Source organism: Penicilliopsis zonata, assembly GCF_001890105.1.
Source record: "Penicilliopsis zonata CBS 506.65 unplaced genomic scaffold ASPZOscaffold_3, whole genome shotgun sequence".
Taxonomy (NCBI): Eukaryota; Fungi; Ascomycota; class Eurotiomycetes; order Eurotiales; family Aspergillaceae; genus Penicilliopsis; species Penicilliopsis zonata.
Genome location: NW_019208913.1, coordinates 1236467 through 1260490, shown reverse-complemented (window position 1 = coordinate 1260490; position 24024 = coordinate 1236467). Strand labels below are relative to the sequence as shown.

The 24024-nt window shown below is 51.3% G+C and overlaps 11 protein-coding genes across 11 annotated transcripts; 4 read left to right on the top strand and 7 right to left on the bottom strand.

Annotated features, from left to right (window-relative positions):
- Window positions 1-2248: 2248 nt before the first annotated feature.
- Window positions 2249-3526, bottom strand: ASPZODRAFT_129631 (hypothetical protein). The gene is made up of 6 exons (XM_022722314.1): window positions 3379-3526; window positions 3264-3321; window positions 3156-3193; window positions 3078-3089; window positions 2828-3009; window positions 2249-2737 (listed from the first exon to the last, which is right to left on the bottom strand). Exons 1-6 carry the CDS (start codon window positions 3452-3454, stop codon window positions 2369-2371), a joined length of 735 nt encoding a protein of 244 aa, XP_022583730.1. The 5' UTR covers window positions 3455-3526; the 3' UTR covers window positions 2249-2368.
- A 340-nt stretch (window positions 3527-3866) lies between these two features.
- Window positions 3867-4644, bottom strand: ASPZODRAFT_61150 (hypothetical protein; the record flags this gene model as incomplete). Its single annotated transcript, XM_022728969.1, has 4 exons — window positions 3867-4110; window positions 4173-4318; window positions 4379-4479; window positions 4539-4644. The coding sequence occupies 4 exons, from the start codon at window positions 4642-4644 to the stop codon at window positions 3867-3869; spliced, it is 597 nt and encodes a 198-aa protein (XP_022583729.1).
- A 320-nt stretch (window positions 4645-4964) lies between these two features.
- On the top strand, window positions 4965-7385 carry ASPZODRAFT_60275 (hypothetical protein; the record flags this gene model as incomplete). The annotated part of the gene is made up of 5 exons (XM_022728901.1): window positions 4965-5467; window positions 5529-5793; window positions 5858-6433; window positions 6503-7166; window positions 7231-7385. The coding sequence occupies 5 exons, from the start codon at window positions 4965-4967 to the stop codon at window positions 7383-7385; spliced, it is 2163 nt and encodes a 720-aa protein (XP_022583728.1).
- Window positions 7386-8477: 1092 nt separating this feature from the next.
- ASPZODRAFT_140145 (hypothetical protein) lies at window positions 8478-10059 on the top strand (the record flags this gene model as incomplete). Its single annotated transcript, XM_022724629.1, has 5 exons — window positions 8478-8590; window positions 8697-8829; window positions 8897-8963; window positions 9023-9337; window positions 9416-10059. 5 exons carry the CDS (start codon window positions 8478-8480, stop codon window positions 10057-10059), a joined length of 1272 nt encoding a protein of 423 aa, XP_022583727.1.
- Window positions 10060-10497: 438 nt separating this feature from the next.
- Window positions 10498-12796, bottom strand: ASPZODRAFT_129629 (hypothetical protein; the record flags this gene model as incomplete). Its single annotated transcript, XM_022722313.1, has 2 exons — window positions 12251-12796; window positions 10498-12184 (listed from the first exon to the last, which is right to left on the bottom strand). Coding segments are annotated over exons 1-2 (1862 nt in total), but the record flags the coding sequence as incomplete, so codon positions are not given.
- Window positions 12794-14760, bottom strand: ASPZODRAFT_129628 (hypothetical protein). Its single transcript, XM_022722312.1, has 3 exons — window positions 14353-14760; window positions 13814-14293; window positions 12794-13755 (listed from the first exon to the last, which is right to left on the bottom strand). Exons 1-3 carry the CDS (start codon window positions 14374-14376, stop codon window positions 13165-13167), a joined length of 1095 nt encoding a protein of 364 aa, XP_022583725.1. The 5' UTR covers window positions 14377-14760; the 3' UTR covers window positions 12794-13164.
- A 111-nt stretch (window positions 14761-14871) lies between these two features.
- ASPZODRAFT_140142 (hypothetical protein) lies at window positions 14872-15321 on the top strand (the record flags this gene model as incomplete). Its single annotated transcript, XM_022724628.1, has 2 exons — window positions 14872-14886; window positions 14971-15321. 2 exons carry the CDS (start codon window positions 14872-14874, stop codon window positions 15319-15321), a joined length of 366 nt encoding a protein of 121 aa, XP_022583724.1.
- Window positions 15322-15544: 223 nt separating this feature from the next.
- ASPZODRAFT_61357 (hypothetical protein) lies at window positions 15545-17266 on the bottom strand (the record flags this gene model as incomplete). The annotated part of the gene is made up of 3 exons (XM_022728981.1): window positions 15545-15858; window positions 15939-17124; window positions 17204-17266. 3 exons carry the CDS (start codon window positions 17264-17266, stop codon window positions 15545-15547), a joined length of 1563 nt encoding a protein of 520 aa, XP_022583723.1.
- Window positions 17267-17495: 229 nt separating this feature from the next.
- On the bottom strand, window positions 17496-17852 carry ASPZODRAFT_129625 (hypothetical protein). The gene has a single exon (XM_022722311.1). It carries the CDS (start codon window positions 17722-17724, stop codon window positions 17557-17559), a length of 168 nt encoding a protein of 55 aa, XP_022583722.1. The 5' UTR covers window positions 17725-17852; the 3' UTR covers window positions 17496-17556.
- Window positions 17746-22756, bottom strand: ASPZODRAFT_111904 (hypothetical protein). Its single transcript, XM_022721030.1, has 11 exons — window positions 22387-22756; window positions 21563-22317; window positions 21300-21507; window positions 21194-21239; window positions 20733-21127; window positions 20583-20671; window positions 19978-20515; window positions 19236-19923; window positions 18750-19170; window positions 18518-18689; window positions 17746-18434 (listed from the first exon to the last, which is right to left on the bottom strand). The coding sequence occupies exons 1-11, from the start codon at window positions 22406-22408 to the stop codon at window positions 17851-17853; spliced, it is 3918 nt and encodes a 1305-aa protein (XP_022583721.1). The 5' UTR covers window positions 22409-22756; the 3' UTR covers window positions 17746-17850.
- A 245-nt stretch (window positions 22757-23001) lies between these two features.
- On the top strand, window positions 23002-24024 carry ASPZODRAFT_129624 (hypothetical protein). The gene is made up of 4 exons (XM_022722310.1): window positions 23002-23101; window positions 23173-23292; window positions 23370-23564; window positions 23632-24024. The coding sequence occupies exons 2-4, from the start codon at window positions 23178-23180 to the stop codon at window positions 23724-23726; spliced, it is 405 nt and encodes a 134-aa protein (XP_022583720.1). The 5' UTR covers window positions 23002-23101; window positions 23173-23177; the 3' UTR covers window positions 23727-24024.

Sequence of the window (24024 nt, the reverse complement as noted above, 5' to 3'; positions counted from 1 at the left end):
GCATGCCGGGCGGTCACTGGGCAGAGAGCGCATTACATAATCAGGTACCCGCGCCTGTGGCGTCCAGGGGCAAGCGATCCATTCCCGACTGGGCAAACACGGGCTGTTGGAATGGCGCCGTCTAGCAAAGACGGGCGATGGTGCGACCGGGCGAGGCGTTGTGGTTGGAGTGACGGGCGACTTGCGATGAAATTTTCTGTCGAGCATTTTATTCGGTATGTGATCTACTCTATGCATACCGAGGAGCTTCCTGAGAGTACTCCGTACTCTGTACTCCGTAACTGTTGGTGTAGAGACATCTACCAGAAAGGCTTCTATCAGATAATGTTTCCAGAGAGCTGGAAACTAGGTGGCAGAGTCAATACGAGAGAGGATTAATTAGCTAATTATTCCATGGCAGATATACTACATAGGTCCCTGTGAGCTAGTCAGTTACTCCATAGTGCGCACTGCCCTGTCAGAGCATGATTGATACTCCGTACTTGTTTCCAGTAAACAAAGGCCAGGCTCGAATACCGGGGACGAGGCTTCATCTTAATTAAAGCTATCCAGTAGTAGTTGTTGAGAATTCGACTCCAAATCACCGTTAATCTTGGCATAGCTGAGGAGGTAGAGCTAATGAGATGACAGATTGAGTGAGGTCTTCAAGACAAATATTACTAAGGTACCTCAGGTAGTAAGGTAAGATCTCGTGGGCTGTAAGATACAGTACCGGTTACAATAATTACATACAGGCCATTCCATCGGGACAGTATTGATACACAGCCATTCTTCAGCAGTCAAGATTAATCTGGGTATGCAGGGAGAAAGAAAGACTCTACTCGACGTCTCACGATCCTATCTTCTTCAGACTTTGGCCGTGTCGTCCTGACGGCCATCAAGTCACATACTCACTATGCTGGTATGCTGTGTTCTGCCTGAGAGGACTCTTATTCTTACCATTCACCTGCAGCCTGCAAGGCTCATTTCGTTCCTTCGAGAAGCCGGTGAACTGGCTCCAGACCATGAGCCCAAGCCAATAACACCATGCACATGCAGCATGATGCCAAACAAGCCATTTTTTTCAATTCTTTTCTACACTATTTTCTGCGTGATGGCTGGGCGTCCGCCACTTGTTCCAACTATTGCATTAAACTGTATCCTTTTTTCCTACAGAGTACAGAGTTCAAGACTACCAAGACTTGGCCTCACGATTCTCTTACTACTTACTACTTACTAGGTACTAGGTACTACTAGGTAGTCACTAGGTAACTAGTACTCCGTACCTGTTAACAGGTAACTAACTGCCTATCTATGTAGTAAATACCTGGAAAGAGCAAAGTAAGGCTGTTGTCACTATTAATAGGAGTCACGCGACCAAGTGGTCACAAATGATAATGGATTTGGCTATTATTTATTTCCAGTTCGCCATACTACGAAGTACAATTATGGAATATACGACGTAAGTTCTAGCCAGGGGCTACTCAATAATTACTTGGTAATAATAACTACTTTGTAGTTAGGAGAATGAGCTTGCACTTTACATACGCGGTCTAGAACAACTCTCATCGACCCACTACTGTTCGAATCGTTGACTGATTACAGAGTCCAGACTCTACTAGTTGGTACCTACTTTAGGTACTTAACTAGAGTAATGTAGTAGACCAGAGACCATGCGCTGAGAATCTTCTGTGGTGTGGCATGTGCTCATTGCAAAACAGCAGTGTACTTTGCTGGACAGATATAGTAGGGAAATCCATCAAGTACCCGTACTTTGTTTATCAAGACTTGAAATTGACATCTAGTTACCCGGTTGGATCGTCAGCGCACTCGGAGTACAGATGTAGTGTGCGTTCCTCTCTGACAGTTAGTTAACCATTGTTGATAGCAACCAAAGCCAACTTCCCCGGTAACCAGGCGAGGAGGTACTGTCTATCCACAAGACTGGAATTGGCCAGGACGATGCCTAAGAAAGCACGGAGTAACGGACTAATTATTGAACTAAGACCCAACTGCGCTGTTCATTGATTCGGTAGCCTTGAGTGGCGAGCAAAGTAATACTCTACACTTCATTCGTGGAACCGATACATCAAGCATAGTACAGCAGAATAGGGTCTGATCGTATCCTATCAGACCGCAAGTAGGTGCAAAGAATCAATACCTTTTGAGTCCATGTTCGAAAGGATGGAATGGATGGGATCCCCTTCATGTATGAATATTATATAGCTTTAATGGATCCATTCAAAACATTTTTGACTATACCTAGCCCCAGTGGTAGACAACACTTGTCCGACGTAATCTCTATTCAATCCGAAGAAAAGAAAAAAAAACAAGGCCGGCCGTCCTCATGCTAGATTGATTGCTCTTAGCGCTCCGGGCCGAGCCTCATTCACGGCTTCGGGATGTGTATCGTTTTGCTGACCATCAGGCAGCCATGCAGAACAAACAAAAGCACCACGGGGTGGAATTCGAAGATCGTGCCTTGAGCAACAACCCCCCACGGCAGTTCGTCAAGAATCCAGCCCTGAGAGACCCAGTATGCCATGAGCATTGCGATCGAGAGTGTCGTCGGAATCGGCGTGCCTTCGAAATACTTGGACTTGCCACTCTTATCCTTCGGCAACACAGCAACAGTCACGTTGAAGCGAGCTAGCCGAGTCAGCCCGCAAAGCACAAAGAAGGCGAGGAATAGGTGATCCATCGTCGTGCGGACGCCGATGGCAAATGCGACAGCTGCGGGAGATACGCCGAACGAAACCTAGTATTCCACCGTTAGCGATGTATTGGCAATTGATAAGAATAAAAGAAGACCAGTAGAAAGATCCAAACTAAAGCGTGTAGAGCATACCAAGTCTGCAAGCGAGTCGAGCTCTTGTCCCATCAGAGAGGACTTCTTTCTCCATCGCGCAATCTTTCCATCCATAAAATCAAAGAAGAGACCAAAAGGCATGAATGCTAACGCAGCCCAGATATTACCCAGATCATGCGGATCGCCAAGGCAGTAGCGCATCGAGGAGAAAACAGACATGACTGTTTCGCCGCAGTTATGTTAGTTGCAACAGTTCGCTAGATGCACTAGGGACGATTTGGGAATGTACCTCCGCAAAACCCTGTAAAATTCAAACCAAGTCAGCTTGAGATCGGTTACAAGGCCGAAAAACCAAGAAAAGGCTCACCATTAAGTTCGGTTACTAGATCCGCAAGATGCAATGCTCTAAAACATGCGAAACACCGTCAACAATCGGACCATTGAGTCGCCAACGAAAGGTGGGGAGAGATCCAACCTGATCATACTAAAATGTCCAACCTCAGATGAGAGAAGCATCTTCTGTTTTTCTTGACCTGCAGCTTCTCAGCCATGAAACAACAAGAATAGGTAATGTCGGCAAGTCAACAAACCTCCGTCACCGGAAGACGAGGAAGCAGGATTGTTCGGCTGGTTATTCGGTGGCATAGCTGATGCTCTGCGGGACATGCTTCAGAATTGATGAAAAAGAAAAGGGAAAGCCGTGCGTATGTCCAGGATGTTGTCGAGGGGACGAGTCTGGGAACGGGGATTTTGTGAATTCAAGGACAGATTCTCTTGGTTTAGGCGGGCGGAAGCGGTCAGACGTCATTGCAGAAGAGGCGCTTATGAAGAGGCGGTGCAGACACAGCCATATGCACTAGCCACAGTTACGTTTCAGAAAACAAGATGGTTATACTACAGACATATGCGCATATATTTATTAAACATGGAACTCAGTGGTAAGATGTTTTTTCAAACAGTCTTTTTTTAGAGCGAGAAAGAGCACAAGAGAATTGAGAATCAACAGAAAATTCCAACAGGAATAAGCTCCCATTTCCCCAAACGCCGTAATAACACAGTAAGGCAGAATCTCAATCGTTTAGTTGCGTCCACGGAAACCTCCGCGAGGACCTCCTCTGCTGCTACCACGGGAGAATCCACCGCTGCCGCCACGGCCGCCTCTGGAGAAACTGCTACCGCCGCGGGCACCTCCCCGGGAGAAGCCACCGCGGCTGCCTCCACGAGGAGCTCCACGGCCTCGGGGGGCTCCTCTGCCACCGCGGGCTGCACCGCCGGCTCTCTTCGGTTTCGCACCCGGCGGGGGCTTGGGCTTGGGAAGGAACCTGATCGGTGCGTTAGCAAAGACATTTTAATTGGGTTTGTCGAGAAGATGGGAACTGCATACTTCTCCAAGGGAAGGAGCTTGTCGCCTCCGATGTACACTTTGTCGCCGGGCTTGAACGAGGTTGCGACAATTCCCTCCTGGGGCTTAACGGTGAAGTACACCTGGTTGATGGGACCCAAAACCTCATCGACCTTTCCAATGGGAGTCTGTTTGGATGCATCAGCATCAAGAAAATACCAACAGACATATCGATTATATTCTCTCACCTTGTTTTCGAGGTAGATCGGGGCGTTGAAGTAGGGAATCTTGGGGTTCACGGATTCGCAGACCATCTCACCCTCGCAGGCGTGCATGACAGAGCCCATCTCTTAAAAACATTATTAGTCAATTCATTTATAGATCGAAAGAAAAGAATGATTGAAGTACCGAAGACTTGATCGGGGGGGCCGAAGGACTGCTGGAAACCGCCACGACCTATCCGAAGAAAAAAATTGTCAGCTTGTCCTGAAGCTATTCCTCTCCACTGGACCATATTCCAAAACTCACCACCACGTCCACCAAAGCTTCCTCCTCGATTGGCACCAGTGGCAAAGCCGCCACGGCTTCCACGACCGCGAAAAGACATGTTGATAGAGTTGTCGTTGGCGTAACAGGGGTTGGACGAGGCCGGAGAAGTTTTCGACGGTGGGAAGCTAGAAGCGGTAAAGTGTCGACCGCTCAGGGCAGTTTTTCACCACGTGACTTACCGCCTTTGTCCCTCACTAGTGAGTCACTATTATTGAATATGGCTACCCCTCCATCTGAGACAACAGCATTTCGTTGCGAAATTCCCAGACCCCGCGGGCAACGACGATGGCATCTGAGAACCCCAGTGAGCTGCCCGTCCGGGCTGCGCCGAAAGCAGCTGCCTCCGGCGGTGATGCTCTCCCTCAATTCATCATCGAGCGCAATGAATTCTTCGAGAAATTGTGGCAGCAGCATCTTGAGGAGCAGAAGACTAGGGATCATGCGGATATCAATGTTACGGTTGACCTGGGTAATGGAAGCCCATCCACCGTCATCGCCAAGTCCTGGGAGACTACTCCGTCCCAATTTTTGCGTGATGCGCCCAAGGAATTCAGTGCCAATGTTGTGGTAGCAAAGGTTGATGGTGAACTCTGGGATCTTAACCGGGCCTTGGAGCGTGACTGCAAGGTTTCATTCGTGCAATTCGACAGCCTGGAGGGTAGAGAAGTTTTCTGGCACTCCAGTGCGCACTGTCTGGGTGAGGCTTGCGAGTGCGAATATGGCTGTCTACTTTCCCACGGACCACCTACGCCTCAGGGTTTCTTCTACGATATGGCCATGCCTGAAGGGTAATTTCTGCTTTCCAGTCTTACTCGATTTATTGTTTGGAGATACTAAGCCCGAAATTAGACGCGTTGTTAAGGAAACCGATTGGCCATCCCTCGACAAAGGCGCTGCGCGCATCTTCAAAGAGAAACAGAGCTTCGATCGCCTGGAAGTTACCAAGGAGAACCTCAGGACTATGTTCTCCTACAGCAAATACAAGCTCCATTATATCGACAAGCTTGTGACCGGCGAAAAGAGTACCGTCTACCGCTGCGGTACCCTGGTTGATCTGTGCAGAGGCCCTCACATCCAGAACACGGGTAAGATCAAGACTTTCAAGATCATGCAGGTATGGGCAGATATATACTTTTCTATAGATGATATGACCACAGGCTTACTGAGTTATTGTGAAGAATTCCTCCGCATACTTCCTTGGTGACCAGTCGAACGACTCCCTTCAGCGTATCCGTGGTGTCGCTTTTCCGGACAAGAAACTGATGCAGGAACACTTGAAATTCCTTGAGGAGGCCGAGAAGCGAAACCACTTGAAGATCGGCAAAGAGCAGGAGCTCTTCTTTTTCGATGAAGTATCCCCTGGTTGCCCCTTCCTTCTTCCTAAAGGAACCACAATTTTCAATGCTCTCCAGAAGCTTCTGCGCACCGAGTACCGCAAGCGTGGCTACCAGGAAGTGCAGACCCCTAACATGTATGATGTGGGAATTTGGAAGACCTCTGGCCACTGGGCCCACTACAAAGATGACATGTTCAAGCTGGATATCGAGAAGAGAGAATGGGCTCTCAAGCCCATGAACTGCCCCGGCCACTTTGTGCTCTTCGGTCATCGGGAGAGAAGCTACAGAGAGCTTCCCCTGAGAATTGCTGATTTTGGTGTCTTGCATCGAAATGAAGCGTCCGGGGCCTTGAGCGGCCTGACTCGTGTTCGTAAATTCCAGCAAGATGACACCCACATCTTCTGTACACAAGATCAGGTATGCTGTCTTATCATCATCACTGAATAACGTCGATTGTTCCCAGAACTGACATTATGTGCTATGAAGATCACGTCTGAGATCGAGGGATTATTCGACTTTTTGAAGTCGATATACGGTCTCTTCGGCTTCACTTTCAAGTTGAAGCTTTCTACCCGTCCTGAGAAGTATCTGGGAGAACTCTCCACCTGGGACTACGCCGAATCGCAACTGAAGGCGGCTATGACCAAATTCAAGGGCGACGACTGGACGATCGACGAGGGTGACGGTGCCTTCTACGGGCCCAAGATCGACATCACCATCGCCGATGCACTTAAGAGAGAGTTCCAATGTGCTACTATTCAGCTGGATTACCAGGCCCCCATCAACTTCAAGCTCGAGTACATGACCAATGAGAAGGGCCAGGCTGTTCTGGAAGAGAGCAAGAAAGAAGGCAAATCGGATGAGGTTGGTCCTGGCCGTGCCCGTCCTGTTGTCATTCACCGTGCCATCATCGGCAGCTTCGAACGCTTTTTGGGTATCTTGATTGAGCATTTCGGCGGTAAATGGCCTTTCTGGATCAGCCCTCGCCAGATCCTGATTGTCCCCGTCATGCCTTCCGCGAATGACTATGTGGAGGAGCTGCAGCAGATCTTGCGTGGCGACAAGCTCAATGTCGATATCGACGTGAGCGGTAACACCCTGCAAAAGAAGATTCGTACGGGTCAGCTTGCCCAGTATAACTTCATCTTTGGTGAGTTCGCATCCTTCTGGGCTATTACTTTTTCTGTTTTTCTGACCCCTTGTCTTTCTATCAGTCGTTGGTGCTCAAGAAAAGGAGGCCCGCACCGTCAACATCCGTAACCGCGATGACCCTGCTACCCAAAATAAGGGAGTCATGGTTCCTCTGGAGGAGGCGCGTGTCAAACTCAGGGCTCTGAGAAAGGAGCGCAGGCTTGTCAACGCTCTCTAGGCCAACCAATCCCGTCTGAGACTCTGAATGTTTTCGGGGGGTGGATGAAGAAACTTGAAAAACTCGAGTTAAGAAAAAATATGATGTCTTCAAGCATGGTCATAAAGTTACACAGCGGAGATTGTCTATTTCATTTACATCTTCTAAACGAGTCGCTCGAATATGCCTTGCGTTGTATGAGCCCAGTCGTACGGTATAAAAAGACTTGCTTTTTTTCTGTCTGATACACACCCAACTATAGATTCATGAATTTGATGTATTTTTATCTTCTTTATGGCTTTTCTTTTCGTTTCTTTTTAATTTCTCCTCGATCTATTGCAGGCCCATAAAGACAAAGGAACCCCTGCTTCTAGAGGTAAGCTAGCCTCAAGTGGTGATCCCTTTGTACAATGTAGACCTCCTCTTCGTCCTTAACAGGAGCCACTGAACCTGCTCTCATATCCTTTTTTCCCCCTCTATAGTGTAGTATAATAGTGTAGTATGCCTCCGACCTAGTTTCAAAGCCGTCTTTTGATTCTGGCGATCCTTGGGCGATCATTTGGCGCCCTGCAGAACAGCCCCCTCAGTAGCCTTGTTGCTTTGTCGCTTGACCCCTCTCTCTGCCGAAGCGCGCTCGTCCTAGAATCTGCTCTCTTGGCAGACTAATCTGCGTCTTCGCTTTCGAATTTCTTCTCCTTCTTTCAATCCACGGGGGTAGAAAGACACCCGTAGCCAGCCACAGTGTTGTTTTCTCGCCGTGATACGGGTGGATCGTCGTCTGTTGATTCCGACTTGCTGTCATCACTGGAAATTGCGGGGCTGTGATCTTTCAAGGCCATCTCTAGACTGCACTCTTCCCCCCTCTTACCTGCCACGCTGTGTTTTGCCTTTTTTTCGTTCTTTTCTTTCTCCTTCTTCTTCTTCTTCTCTCTTCTCGCTCCTCCTGCGTCTATTCCTGCTCCTTTCCCGTCGTGATCAAATACCCCCAACCGCAAGTAATCCGGCTGCATTGTGCCTCGCATCCTCGCGGTGCATTCTCGTTTCTGACGCAATCACCTTCCATCCTTTTCACCACGCTCCTGAGCGAGCTCCTCTGAGCGCCTTACCGTCATAATGTCTGAGTTACAAGGACGCAAGGTCTTCAAGGTCTTCAACCAGGAATTTGTTGTGGATGAGCGATACAATGTGACGAAAGAACTGGGCCAGGGTGCATATGGCATCGTCTGGTAGGTCTACTTCCTGAAAGAAGAGTGGAAAGGGGATATAGATGATCCAGGCTATTCTTTGCTTTGAAGCCTGTGGCTGACAGGTTCCTGCTGAACCGTGATTTAGTGCCGCTACCAACATCCATACCGGGGAAGGTGTCGCTATCAAGAAAGTCACCAATGTCTTCAGCAAGAAAATCTTGGCGAAACGGGCGTTGAGAGAGATCAAACTCTTGCAGCATTTCCGGGGCCACCGTAATGTACGTTTCTATTTGGCGATCTGCGTCAATACACGGAGACATGATAAGCGCTGACATCGCGGGGTAGATCACCTGTCTGTACGACATGGATATCCCACGGCCAGATAACTTTAACGAGACATACATCTACGAAGGTATGCTTGTAGTTCATCGATGAGAAGACAAGTCGCGGCTGCTGACAAGCTTGGTTTAGAGGTGATGGAGTGTGACCTGGCGGCTATCATTCGCTCCGGGCAGCCCCTGACGGACGCGCATTTCCAGTCCTTTATCTACCAGATCCTGTGTGGGTTGAAGTATATCCATTCCGCAAATGTCCTGCATAGAGATTTGAAGCCTGGCAACCTCCTCGTGAATGCCGACTGTGAGCTCAAGATCTGCGACTTTGGTCTGGCCCGTGGCTTCTCGATTGATCCGGAGGAGAATGCGGGATACATGACCGAGTACGTCGCGACCAGATGGTACCGTGCGCCGGAGATCATGCTGAGTTTCCAGAGCTATACGAAAGCTAGTACGTTCTCCCAATTTCCCCTCCCCCTAGTCTCTTACCAAGACAAAGTTTGTAATTCTGTACTCACCAACTCGACAGTCGATGTATGGTCTGTAGGATGCATTCTGGCCGAGCTACTCGGGGGCCGGCCCTTCTTCAAGGGCCGCGACTATGTCGACCAGCTCAACCAGATCCTGCACTATCTGGGCACGCCCAACGAAGAGACCCTGTGCCGCATCGGTTCTCCGCGCGCCCAGGAATACGTCCGCAACCTGCCGTTCATGCCCAAGATCCCCTTCCAGCGCCTCTTCCCCAGCGCTAACCCCGACGCTCTCGACCTGCTGGACCGCATGCTTGCATTCGATCCCTCGTCACGGATTTCCGTCGAGGAGGCCCTGGAGCACCCTTACCTGCAGATCTGGCATGATGCGTCCGACGAGCCCACCTGCCCCACGACGTTCGACTTCCACTTTGAGGTCGTCGACGACGTGCAGGAGATGCGCCGGATGATCCTCGACGAGGTGATCCGCTTCCGCGCTCTTGTCCGCCAGCAGTCCCAAGCGCAGGCAGCCGCCGCCGTCGCCGCCCAACAGCAACAGCTGGGGAACAACGTCCCTATCCCCGACCAGCAGAACCAGGGCACCTGGAAGCATGAAGAACCCAAGCCCCAGGAAGCGTTTGCCGCAGGCGGCCATGCCAGTGATCTGGAAGCATCGCTGCAGCGAGGCATGGATGCTCACTAGAAAAAAAACTACACAGCTAACGGTTTCTTTTCTTTCCTTCATCTCATTTGCCTTGTTATTTTCCCCTCCCTGTCTTGTTTGGCATGTCGTCTGCTCAGTTTATATAATTGTTTGCCTGCAGAACCGTCCTGCATTAAGAGAGGGCAGGCTCACTCTGACTGAACCCCCCCTCCCCCCCCGTACATTTTCATGTATGTTATCCTGTAGCCAGTCGACCTGGACGCACAAATATCTCTTTCTAGCCAGCAATGATAGACTCTTATTTTGAGCAAGTGACTTCTAGCCAGTAGTATTATCAGACAAAGGGTTCTCCGTGAATTTGTATTACAAAAAGATCATATATCTATGTAGAATTATCCCTAAATTTATCCCCAAGAAAATTATCCGTAAAATCCTTTCCACCAAACCGCCATACAAGCCGCAACCATCAGATCCAACATCTTGATCCCTTCATCGTCTATGATGAGTTTGCCCAACTTGGCTGATTTCCCACGCATCCCGCCGCCCGCCAGCTCCTTGGCTAGCGACAAGTCCAGTCGGTCTTGGTCTTGGTCCCGGTCTCGGTCCCGGTCTCTGTGGGAGGTTTCATCCGATTCGGACCCGCTACTGGTTGAGATGGTGCTGACGGCGGAGCGGGACCGGGGGCGAGAAAGGCGGTTCTTCGTGTTGAGGAAGGTGGCAAGAGATCCGCGTTTGGACGATCTAGCGGTTGGACTTGACGTTGGGTCTGTAGTTGATGATGAATTCAGACCGGTGGTGGTATTGGTGTTGTTCGGCGGTGAAAGGTGAGGGGGGCGTTGGTGAAGATGGCTTGCTTGGAAGGGACCGTTGAATCGGATCTCTGCGGCCGTGGCGGCGGGGTTGGAGGAATAGGAAGATGATGAGAAGCTAGCAGATGGCGAGACGGCCGAGTTCGAAAAGCCAGGCGTAGGTATCAGATGCTTGCATTTCAAACTGTGGCCATTGACGCTTGTCGAAAACGTGCAAATCCCGTTCCATGGTGACAGAAAGGTGTAGTAGCCGCTCTTGAGTTTGGAAGACCCCGGGCCGTATATCCCAGCCATCCCACTGCTCCCTCCATCTAGGGATGCACGGTAATGTACGTCGTGCGGATTTCGCGAGTCGTCAAGGTGTCTCGAGACGTGTAGCTTCCGGTAGAAATGCTTGCGTCTAGGGGGTTCTCGCGGGCTCCCGGGGTTGCTATTGTGATTGTGACCGGGGTACTGCTGGGTAGACATGGATATAGCATTTTGCCGGATTTCTGAGGGCAGGTTGATGCCTAGGTTCGCAAGTGAGAACGGCTCATTGTTCGCCGCAAATTTACTATACCCGGGTGTGGTGATTTCGATATCCACGGCGCCAGGATCTGTCTCAGAGGTTTTTATAATTGCCACATTCCATTGGCTGCCGGACGAGAGATCACGCCGAATGAGCGTGATCTGGAACCCCGGGGAGGAAGAAAAAGAAGATTCAGAAGCTAGCCTGACGGACAGCCCCTGGGCGCCCGCGGAGGGGGCTCCATGTGATGAATGAGGTCTCTGCAACGGGAGTTTCGAAGCCAGATTGCTCCCATACTTTTCTTTCCAGCTGTCCAGACCTTTATTATTGAGGTACCCCGTCAGAGCGCTCCATCGATTCAACCTTTTCTCTGGCAGATTACTGTTGCAGGGCTCCAACGGAGACGCATCCGTAGGCACAGGTGGCAGCGGTCGTCGTGGCAGGTCTGTCTTGACTGAAGGAACTGCAGGAGAGATATCTCTATTTTGATTAATCTGGGCCGAAGATAGGGGCGTAGGAACTGGTCGGCGTGGTAACGGCGGTGCAAAATCCGGCTGTTCTGTCACTGCGTCTGTATGAGATTGTGGTGCCGGTGCAACTGCACTGCTACCAGGGACTGGCTTGCGCTTGATATGGTTCAATCGAGCAAACTCCGGCCCTCCCGTCATCAGATCGAGTCTGTCCTTCACCTCCCGCAACTGGCGTTCCTCTGCCTGCTCTTGCTCGAGCTCCTGCAGCAGAGCCTCATCGTTGGGTGTCGCCACATGTAAGTAGTATAACGATGCATTAATTGCCTCCGCTGAAATACTGGATTTCACGGCTGGTTTCAGAGGAGTCAAGAACACATCTATGCGAGCAGTAACTATCAGCTTGGAGGGAACTCTCTCCGTTGAACCGGCAACTTTCCCCTTACCTTTACTCCCGGGAACTCTCACAATATACAACACCAGCGGACCAAGCTTCGCTTGTGTCGGATTGCGAGGATACGCCGGCGGGTCTGAAGCGACGGAGGTGATGGCAGACAACGACCGGGCCTCGACTGGGCCGCGTGTGGGACGTTGGTCGGAGGTGGCCGCGGAGGACGTCATTAAAGAGAGAGAGAGAGAGAGAGCGCCACGCGTAGGATGTCAGGAGTCGATCTAGAGAGCGCTCATCGTCTCGATAAAGAAAAATAGGCAGAAGAATTAAAAAGAGATGCTAATCGCAAAGATAGGAGGGAAAGAGTAAACAAAAAGCTTTCTCTAGACAGAGGGTCTCGCGGATCCACGCGGGGCTGCGCAGCAACAGCACTTGGAGATCACAGCCACGATGAGTGACAGGACGTGGACAATCGCCTGGCAGATCGAATCCCACCTTCATGTCTAGGAGACTGGTTTGAATTTAAGAAAGAAACCATCAATACCACTGTTCCATCCAGGCTGCAAGTGACTCGGGTCATTTTTTCTACCGTAGGCAGTAGTACTGCTATTGTCGGGAGGAAAGAAAAGAGCTGCCTAGCCACAGTTACTCTGTAGATAGTGGAGGCAACGAGGCTTACGCACGCATGTAGGCTGACTCCGTAGTTCGTACAATGGCTGTAGTAGTACGATGGAAATAAAAATAACTCGGTCCAGCTCCGGTTGAAAAGCCACAAACCGCTGGTATCTTTGATTGAATACGTACATGAGGTGCAGGATACTAGTTATAGGGGGAGGACCGAAAGGAGAGAAAATGAAAATGAAAGTATAACCCGCGAGTGATTCGAACTCGCAGGTGAGCTAGGGAAAAACTGTATACTCCGAACTCCAGGCTACAGAGACAAGACCAGCAAGGTCGTAATGCCCATATTCATACGACCGTCTCCGATCGCTCCCCTTCCGCAATGATCGGGACGGGGAGGCCACGCTCGGGACTCTGCAGGACGAGCTGCTCGTGTCGCCGAGCGCGGAGGAAATCGCTGACTGCTCGGATCAGAATAAACCAGCCGACGATCATCAGGACATAGGATATCCATTCGCTGGTGGAGATGCTGGACAGCGTACCCCCGCTGCTTGCATCGTCGCCGGCTGAACTATCGTTGACGGAATTCGGGTCGAAGCTATGGCTATTGGGGTCTGGCGGAGTGGCGTACTGCTCTGAACTGCCATCCCCTGAGCCCCGAGACTCAGCACCTCCTTTCATGTAAAAGCCGTACTGAACGAGGGTGAGGCCGAGACCAGCTCTGCTCCCATTCTTCGCCGCGTGGGTTGTATGCAGGAGATAGGTGAGAAGGAAGCCGACCAACTGGAAAGACATGGAGATCATGGCGTTCCAGACAAAAGAGAAGATTGACCCAACTGGCAATCCATCGATGTAGACCTCATCAGACGAGATTCCCGGAGCGATAATGGTGGTCTCCCAATACGGGGGTGTGGCATCTGCTGCAGCTTCTTCATAGGACTGTGATTTGTTAATTAGCAACAAGGGAGGGGGATAGAGGGGCTAGAGAGCAACGCACCGGTGGAAGGTCTTCGTTCTTTTCTCCTCGTTCCGGTTTGGCCGCGAGATTGGCGAACACACCATCATTCGCCGGCGTGATCAATCGACTCGATGTACCGCCGAAGGAAGGTAAAATCGTCTGTCTTCGCTGAATACCAGAGCCGCTATGCTGCTCATTATGGCTTCCAGCGGCCATGGTGGCAGAGGATGCTGATGTATTATTACCCTGCTCTGTCGCTTCCGGGCTGGCTCGCATCAGCCGTTGCCTGTCATCTGGCTCGTCGTCGGCGTCGGAATCATCCTCCTCCCCAAAGGCATCGGCAAGGGTCTGCTCGGTCTCATTTCGGTACGGATCATCATATTGTAAGAGCCGTCTCGACGAAGGTGATGGCGAGCGAGAGTGAAAGGAGGGGGGAGGGGAAGATGGGGTTGCGTTTGGTTGCAACGGAATCGCAGGGAACGGCTCCGTCTCATGGTCGTCCTCTTCGGCATTATTCAGCTATTTCAGCACCACATTAGCATAAAGAGTCCATAACCCAAAATAGCGGCAGTCTTTACCCGTTGATACCGCTGCGTGCTCATGGCGAGCGGAGGAAGGAGACGGATGCGGTGAGATTAACTTCTACAGCCGTAGATATGAGGAAGAACAGGGTCTACCGCGCTTGTTCACGTATCGAGAGAGAGAAAAAAGAAACTAATAGCGAGCGAGGGCACCCGGCAAGAGAGCACGTCTCAAGAGGATAAGAGCTGGATTTGTGAGATGGTCGATGGAAAGGGAGAAAGGGCGAGATGAGATGACGGCTAGTCACTGGTGGCAGCGGCGACGATCGATTCAGGTGGGTGGATGCCTTGCAGCCTGAGGCACCAGATTAAGTCCGACCTCTTGACGATCCTCTCGTCACGTCAGAAGACAATAAAGATTTTGGGGGGTACAAGGACTCGTCAACAGTCTTCTCGGTATCTTTTTTCTGAAATCCTTTAAAGAAGCAGACATACCAATTGTCTATTAAACAAAGAAAAAAGAACCAATCCTCTCCTTGCACTGCGCCACCATCGCGTCAATCGAACCTTCTCGTCATGGCCAAACCATCCGTATGAATCGCCGCACTTCCTACCACTGCAGCCACTGCGATTTGTATTTGGGGTCTGATTTGCCGTTGCTAACGAATCATCCAGACCTCTGTCCAGGCTCGCCTCACCCATCTTCTTAAACACTGGCCCCGGGATACTGTTCGTCCGGAAGCAGTTTCAGTCCAGACGTACCTGCAACAACGCCTCGCGCAGATTCCGCAAGACCCGTCGACGTCTAGCACAAAGAAAGCCATCTCGCCTGCCTCGTTGAATGCGCTCTCCTCGTTACTCGAAGACCGCTACACGCGACGGTACCCATTGCCGCAGAAGCTGCGATACCCGGCGAGCAACCCGAGCCATTACGACGACCTCGTTCGCGAGTTCGAGGAGGCTCCGAATCGTGACTTCTGGAAGCGATTAGGCAAGGCCGTCTCAGGTCTGATTCGTCTTCGATAAAGATGTTGCTGTTCTCTTTCGCTATGTACTATACCAGTTAATATTTCTTCTGCATACAAAAAGTGTACTATGAGAAGCGTGTACGATATGAAACAGTGATGATTCTGATGTATAATCCGACATATCCTGCTCGAATCTGGCATTTTATGTAATTTTGATCAAATCCCTAACATGGCAGTACAATATAAACTACATGCTAAAGAAAAAGATTGAAAGACAGCTTCTAGAGCATGGGCTTGATGTTGTTGGCAACATTGAAAGGAGCTTCCGTCTTGGCCCGGACCTCATCGACCGTGACACCGTCAGCAAGCTCAACCAGAGTGAGACCATCGGTGAAATCAACATCAAAAACACAGAGATCAGTGATGATCCGGCTGACACAGGCTCTCCCCGTCAAGGGGAACTCGCACTGCTTGACAATCTTGGGATTGCCCTTCTTGTCAGTGTGTTCCATCGTCACGACGACCTTGGTAGCGGCCGGGTTTGAGACGAGATCCATGGCACCGCCAAATCCTTTGATCTTTCCAGGCAGCATCCCTGAACATGTTAGTCAGTGGCAACATGCAAAGCAATCTTTACCAGTAGAGAGGAGGGGGGCTGAGAAAGGAAGAACTTACAGTTGGCCAGGTCACCCTTGGCGCTGACCTGCATAGCACCCAGGATAGTCAGATCGATACGTCCAGAACGAATCATGCCGAAGGACTCATCACTGCCGAAGCAGGAGGCTCCCGGCAGCAGTGTGACGGTCTCCTTGCCCGCGTTGATGAGGTCGGGGTCCTCCTGGCCCTGCTTTGGGTAGGGCCCTAGGCCCAAGATGCCATTCTCCGATTGCAGCGTGACCTCCACGGAATCGTCGACGAAATTGGGCGCCAACATGGGCATGCCAATTCCCAGATTGGCGTACATCCCGTTCTGGAACTCCTTGGCCGCCCGCCGCACGATGCGCTCGCGCTTGCTAGCCGTATCCCCCTTGCCCAGTGCCGAAGTTTCGGCTGCTTCGCCTTCAGGCTTAGCAAAGGTGTATTTTTCGATCTTCTTGTCTGCGGTGCTCTGTACGACCCGCTTGACGTAGATCCCCGGCAGATGTACCGCCGAGGGCTCGATCTCCCCGACTTCGACGATATGCTCCGCCTCGACGATGGTCATCTTGGCGTTGCGGCCCATCGCACCGTTGAAGTTGGCGGCCGCATACCGAAACTGACAGTTGCCCAGCTTGTCGGCCTTCCACGCCTTGACAAACGCATAGTCCCCCTTGATTGCCTCCTCCATGATATAGCTTTTCCCGTCAAACACCTTGACGTCGCGCGGCTGGCTGTATAGCGCAACGGTGCCGTCGCTGTTATGCTTCAGCGGTAGGTCGCCCGTCTGCACGACCGTCCCAAACGCAGCAGGCGTGTAGAAGGCAGGGATCCCCGCGCCCCCGGCTCGACAGCGCTCCGCGAGCGTCCCCTGCGGTGTGAGCTCCAGCTCGATCTCCCCAGTCAGGTACATGCGCTCAAAGGTCTTATTCTCGCCCACGTAGCTGGCAACCATCTTTTTGATCTGCTTCGACTGCAGCAGCAGGCCGAGCCCGGACCCGTCAACGCCCGCATTGTTGCTCACCACCGTCAGCCCCGAGATCGATGGGTTCGCCCGCACCGCATTGATCAGCGAGTCCGGAACCCCGGACAGCCCAAACCCACCTGCCAGCAGCGTGGTGTTGGACTTCATGTCCTTAACCGCCTCCTCCGCCGAAGGGACGATCTTGTTGATTGCCGACCGGCGCAGACTGCTCGAAAACGCACGTGCAAGTAACGGGAGATTCTAAAATGAAAAGAAGAAGTATTGTTACACCGTCAGTCGAGAACTTGCCAGGATCTTAATCAAGGAGCGAGCTGCTCACCTTGCTAGGGTCGGAGGAGAACCGCCGTGCCAGACGCAAATACTTCGCTACCTGCGAGGGCATATTGACAGCTGTATATAATTAATACCTGTATCAGTGAAGTGATGATAGATTCTTCAGAACCGTTGCAGATAGTCGTCAAAGCAAGCTCTGAGGCAGTCCCAGGGTTCTTGTAGTTATATTCGGCTCCCCCCATGCGGAGTATCTCTCCCCACCCGCGGAACTTGGGGCTTCTTATCCGATATGCGGCCCGCGGATTTGCTTGACTATGTATTATTTATTTGTTGGTTATTAAAAGCACAGCGGTTGCCAAAGTACTATTAACTAATCCATAGAATGCATAACTAGTTAGATCATGTCATGTCTTCGTTACTCGGCGTCATGCGTCTAGAAATGCATGTTCCTGAAGTCCGGTCCTGCATATGTACATCTGGAATCCAGTTCAAAACGATGTCGCTAGTAGACAAGAATAAAATGGCAAGGCAAGGCAAGGCAAAGGGGAAGGGGGAAGGGGAGGGCATATTAGGGAAGAGTGTATGCGAAGAGGGGGCAAGTCGTTTCTATTGCATTTTATTTGTGTCATCCCGCTAATGTATCCACCGCGTCTTCGGCGCCTTTGCGTTTCAGAGGATTCACGGGCGGCGACTCTACCATTTCACATCACGCAGGTCAGCTTGGGTACTCGACGGCCATCCCTGACCCGTGGCGGAGGCCGTGTGGTTTTTGTCTGGGCCGGTGGTTCTCGTACCTGACGGTGTGTCGATCTGCACTTCTTCATACGAGGGTAAACGCATTTCGATATCTTCAGGGCCATCGGTGACGACCGCCACTTCTGCAGGGGAAAGGGGAGGAGGAGGAGCCTGGCTTGACGGCGGAAGAGGCGGTGGTGGCGATAACGACGACGACGCGGCATCCAAGATCTCCCTGCAGACCGGGTCGGCAAGACGGTCCTTCAGTGCATCGTGGACGTAAACCAGGAAGTACGGCGTGGGTGGGTTCTGGCGGTCGGAATTCTTGAAGATCTCCTCCGCGTTGTGGACTTCGGTTACGTCGTTGTCGTTGTACTTGCGCCAGACTTCTTTTCTGAAGTCGAAGATGTAGATGTAGTAGTGACCGAACGTAACAGATCCGTGGTGGACGAAGACTGCGTATAGCCGGTATGCGAGATGTTTGGAATCGGCAAACTGGGTGGCAATCATGGTCTGCGTGTTTTTCATTTCTTGCTCCACATCTGCAATCTATATTAGTCTGTTGAAACTTGCGCGGCAGCAAGAAGAAGAGGAAGAAAAAGAAGAACTTCTTGGGGAATCTCACTTGTCAGTTCCGTCTGGGTCATTTGAGAAAGCTGCTCTAATTCGGTGACAAGTTGAGGATCGATGTCAATCGCCTCATCTGAGGTCTCGGGGTTGTCTTTCATGGACAAGAGATCCTCGAGCACGATCTTGGCGCTGTCAAAAAGGGTCGGCATGTCAAACTTGTCGGATTCCTGGGGCATACCTGTCAGCCTCGAGGGGAGATTTTCAGAGGGCTAGGGTAATTCACATACATCTTTACGAAGCAACTCATCTCTGCGAGCTTCGAGAGTCTTTAATTTATTCTTCCATTGCCAACACTCCCGCCGGCGGTTGAGGATCTCAAGATTCTGTGTGTCCATGTATCGATCCATGTAGATCGTGTCCAGGAGCTCAAGGTGGTGTGTAGATTTGAAAGAGCTCTTCTTGACGGGATCAAATTGGACTCTTTGTACTTGGATCTGGAGGACGGGAGGGAGCTTGCTGATGGCACCATACTGTTCTGCCACTGCGCCCTCTACATCCACCTTTTGAACGTCAAAGGCGCCATCTATAGCAGAATAGATATCGCGGGGGCCGCTCGCAACGTCAACTTTGATATCGCACCACAATTCCTCCTTCGATCTCACACCTGCTGCTGCCGAGATATACGACTTGGTTCGCCCGTAAAACAGACTACACAGGATCTTAGTGCTCTTCTTATTGCACAGGGAGGAAGGGAAACCTCTGGAGTCACTTACTCTTTAACCCGATCCAGTTGTTCACCGTTGGCGTCAAACCCACTGGGCCTGACAGCACACTGGCTCTGGAAAAGAACATTATTGATCACCTCTGTAACGTCTTGCTGGGCTCCAATCTCGACCTCGTCAATGAGCTGCTTCTGCCGGTCGGTCTGCGGAACGGGTCGTGGGGGTACTGGTGGGGGGCGATCTGGAGGCTCGACAGGAGAGGACTGTGGTGCAGGATGACCATCGGTTGTTTTGGTTTCCGGGGCTATGCTTTCGGGTGCATCTTTCATATCTTCATCACTTGACGGAGGCGTATTCTCTTTATCATCGGCCGGAAGGGTCTGCGATTCCGGCCTCGCGCCCTCAGATACAAGGGTCGCCTCGCTGTCTGCATCACTTGTCCCCGAACCTGTGACATGTAACTTCTCAGGAGCTTCAATTAATGTCGCGGCGCCTCCCAGATCAACAGGTTCCTTGGTTTCAGGCTCCTGTTGTGGAGGCCCCAAGGGACCAATAATGGGCATGCCGTTCAATTCGCCGAGACCTACAGATCGGCTTCTGGACCGCGTCGACATTCGTCGGATAGCTGCTTCGTTGGATGGACTGATTAAAGTCAACCGGGCCAGTTCTTGCCCGGGGGTGACCGAGGGTTGCGAGGATGATATCATGTTCTGGAATAGAACCTGTAATTCCCGCAGAACTGGTCGGGTTAGAAGTAAGAAAGGGAATACTGGACACCAGGGTTTGGACTCACATCTTTGCGAGCGTTCGATTTCCTTTTTCGATACCTTGCGAGATCCCACCTGCTTCTTACTCAGGCTCTCTTCGTCCAAGCTCATTTTGTAACTGTCAAAATCCAGCACCATCTCGCGAAATGGACGGATGGAAAAGTAAAATTGCAGCAGACTGTTGAGGTAGCAGGTGTTTCCGATGTTCTGCAACCCAACGGGCCATTCGGACAAGACACGATCAGACTGCGGCGTAGAGCCAAACACCATGGTGCTCAACAGTGGGCTATTCTTCTCTTTCGCGATGATGCTCAGCGCTCGATTGTATGTCTCAGCCTGACTCGGGGCTTCATCGATACATATCGTGTAGGCCGCAACAATCGCTGCGTCATCGACGGTCCGGTCGGGTATCTGAAGAAGACGATAGGCGTCCCCGACGTCCATCTCTCCGACGCCCATCTCGCCGGTTTTCAAATAGTGTTTTAAGACATCTGACTTCCGAGCTTCGGCTATGAGTTCGACGGCACGTCGTGCAAAATCTTTGCTAGAGGGGCTGTCATTGATCTAAATATCCAGGTCACATGGGTTAGCACAAACGGCCCAGTCAGGGGAGAGAACCTTAAAGCACTACCTTCGTGGTATACATAGTGATAATAAAATCATCAGAGGTTCGTTCATCGACGCCCAGATACATATGGGCCTGCTCAACTGTTGACACGCCTATTTGGGGGCCATAATTAGTACTTAACTGAATGACAAGGCTTAGGCATCATCAACTCACGATCCTCCGCTGCAGACTTGATGCGTTCACTTCGTCTACTATCCCCGATTCTCCATAGCTGCTTGCGACTCTCATTCTCTTGCGTAGTAGAGTTCAAAAAGGCATGGAACCTCCCAATGATATTTTCGTCGGTGAGGCTTGAATCATCAGAGTTGAGGCTGAAATACTTATACGCGTTGGCAACATCCTCGTTGGTGTATTTTCCCTCGGCATATGCTGCTTCCACGGCACGCTCAATAATAGCGGCATCATCACCGCCTCGAAGCGCACCGATTTCTTTCAGGCACCCAAAGTAGAGCGGCGTTCTTGCTGGATCAACCGAAACCTGTCTGTTAAACGCTTCGACGATGGCAGCAGAAGGCATGTCCTCCACGACTCCCAGGTCCTCGTAAAATCTTGAAGCAAAGTTAGGGTACATTTTATCTTGGCCAGTCCTTGGAGGACGAAAGGTATAAACTAACGGTGCTCCCGGCATTGAGAAGTCATTCGCTCTTGTCGCTTTTGGGTCTATGGTGGCGCCGTTAATAAAACAATGAGGGCCTAGTTGGGATTCAGGGCTATCCTTACAGTCCAAAGCCTCCAGCGTGTAGTAGAGATCGTCCAGAAAAGATCGGGAAAAATGGTCTAGCTGATGGCCTCTCTTCTCCGACAACGGACGCTGATCTATAAGTGCGGACAATTCGTGCACAACGTCATCGAGGAATATTCTGAGGGTGTCCTGATACGGCACTTCCTCGGAGGGATCTGGTCGCGGTGGCTCCCAAAAGCCTTCCTTCTGTACAATGATTTAGACACAGCTTTTAGCACCATGGTTGAGGAGGCATGCTCACCTTGACGCTGAACCCCAGGAACTCTAGAAGATCCTTACACGGTTGCCCTTCCATGCCAAAACAGACCATAAATCGCTTGTTGATGGCGGATATCGACTTACTTCTCTTTGGATCGTGAAGCGCGTTGCTGAGATACGAGCGCAGATCTTCAAGAACAGTGATCGGCTGCGGCCCAGTAAAGCCTTCCAGCCGCTCGGGATGCGCGGCGATCGCTTCCTCTGCACGCTGACTCAGGAGCTCCGGATCAGTCAGAAGCCTCACCCAGTCTTGACTGAGCACGGGAGACACGATCCGCACGGACACAACGGTGGAACAGGTGATATATGAGCATCGGTAGTGGAATGACTCGGCCGTTTGTTCCTTCAGAGAGAGGTTTCCTGCCGACACGCTGTCCCGCTGCCTACCAGAGCTATACATCCAATGGTGCACATGGTCCTGGGAAGTCTGGCCGTATTGCCCGCCTCCATTGGTATGGCTTGTCACCACCTGGAGGTGATACCGGCACCTGACGCACATTGCCGACAGCCTGGTGGAAACGCCGGTCCTCCATCTGTGCTCCGGCTCGGGGAAAAAACTTTGGCTCGTCTTAGTGACATATTCATGCCGACAGGCCGTTGGGGAAATGTAATCAGGCGGCCCATCGTAGCCTTCAGGGTATACTGGCGGTACTTCCGAAAGGAGATTGCGGCGTGTTCCCGGGATATGGAGAGGATCGTAGAGGCAAATATCCTGCGCAAGCCGTGGAGACGTCTTGCCTATCAGGCGAGTCAGTAGGGAGACACCATACGAGCGTATTTGGAGCTTCCAGCGAATGGTTCACACACCTGGCCGCTGAGCGGAAGACATGAGAGGCGCTATGGTGGGCTTCAGGTTTGCCGGAGGACTAAGCCACGGTGAATATTTGTCAGTATTCTCCCATAGAGCGACCTTCTGGGGCGATTTCAAGACGCATCGAGCGAGACGAACGCTTGACGAAGAGGCACGGGTATGGCGAACTGTAGAAGGCAGAACAGCGCAGGCGAAACAGCGGGGGAATCTATCCACCCAGCGGGCGGCGGCGGGTGGTTTGGGGCCGCAGGTGTGACAGCCAGCGGATATTATTTCTTTTCCCTTCGGAGACAATAAGAAATAACAATAATCCAATACCTGCAGCAATTTCCACCTTGAAAATGCTAGTTCAACAGCGCAAACAGCTCTCTTCCCGTGCTTTGTTCTCGTCACGGCCCCATGCTCGAGCACCCATCAAGGCGGTCAGAGCTGGCAGAAAGCGGACGCTGCCAAATTCGCCTTCACAGCGACGACGACGGGCCTTTCTTTCCCAGCAAGCAGCACGTTTTGGTGTTTGAGCAGCGATCATGGCCACCCACGCTGAAGAGCATGCCTACCACCCGAAGGACACCATTTCGGCGTCATTGAAGGCGACTGCACTCACTGGGAGCGTGGGTCTTTTCGCCGCCGCCGTTCAGAACACCCTTACCAAGAGGAACGTTGGGCCATGGGGTGTCTTCGTGAAGAGCGGTAGCACTATCGGAGTTTTCGGTATAGTATTCTCCTTCAAGCAGAGCTGGGTTCTTGGGAGGTGACTCTACTGACTCGGGGGGGATTTCTAGCCGCAATGGGTTGTACCTACGAGTTTGTGAAGACCGCATCCGCCAATCTGCGCGAGAAGGACGACCATTACAACGTCGCTCTCGGCGGCTTCTTCTCGGGCGCTATCCTGGGTCTCCGTGGTATGTTCCGGTTTTTTACTTATTTCGATGTTTGAAAATACACCAATGAGCCATCAGCCTTACTAATTGCTCAATAGCCCGCTCCTTCCCTGCCGTTTTGGGTTACGGCGCTGCTCTGGCGACTGCCATGGGCGCCTTCGAGTATACCGGTGGCAGCCTGTGGGGATACAAGAAGGACCTTGAAGTGGATGAATTCGACCGCCGGGAGCAATTGAGGAAGGCGTACAGAACGCCTGCAGAACAGACCTTTGAGGAGTTAGGCGAGGGACGAGGTATGCTGGCGGAAATAGCTTTTCTTTTTTGCCTACGTCTCGGTACCCTATACTGACCAATATCTAGGTATCTTTGCTCCCGGATACGCGGAGAGACGCCGGGACAGGATCAAGGAGGCCTATGGCATCGATGTTCCCACAACCCAACCTTCCGCCTCATGAGATGCTCAATTTATTTCGATGTTTTTTATCAACTTCGCAGTTTCGTCTCTTATTGTAGATTACGTTGACATACCAAATGCACTCAGCTAGCACCCCTAACAATCGGAGCGATTTCCCTGCCTTCCCATTTGACTTTAAGCCATTTCTATTGACACAAATTAAAGCAGTGGATTCAGTCAACTCCCCACGCCTTATATTTATATCATGTCTTTTTTGTGGTTATATCGATTTTTCTCACAAATATCGAGCTTTCAAACGCCTGGGACTCGGCATGCTTCTGATTTAACTACACAGTCAT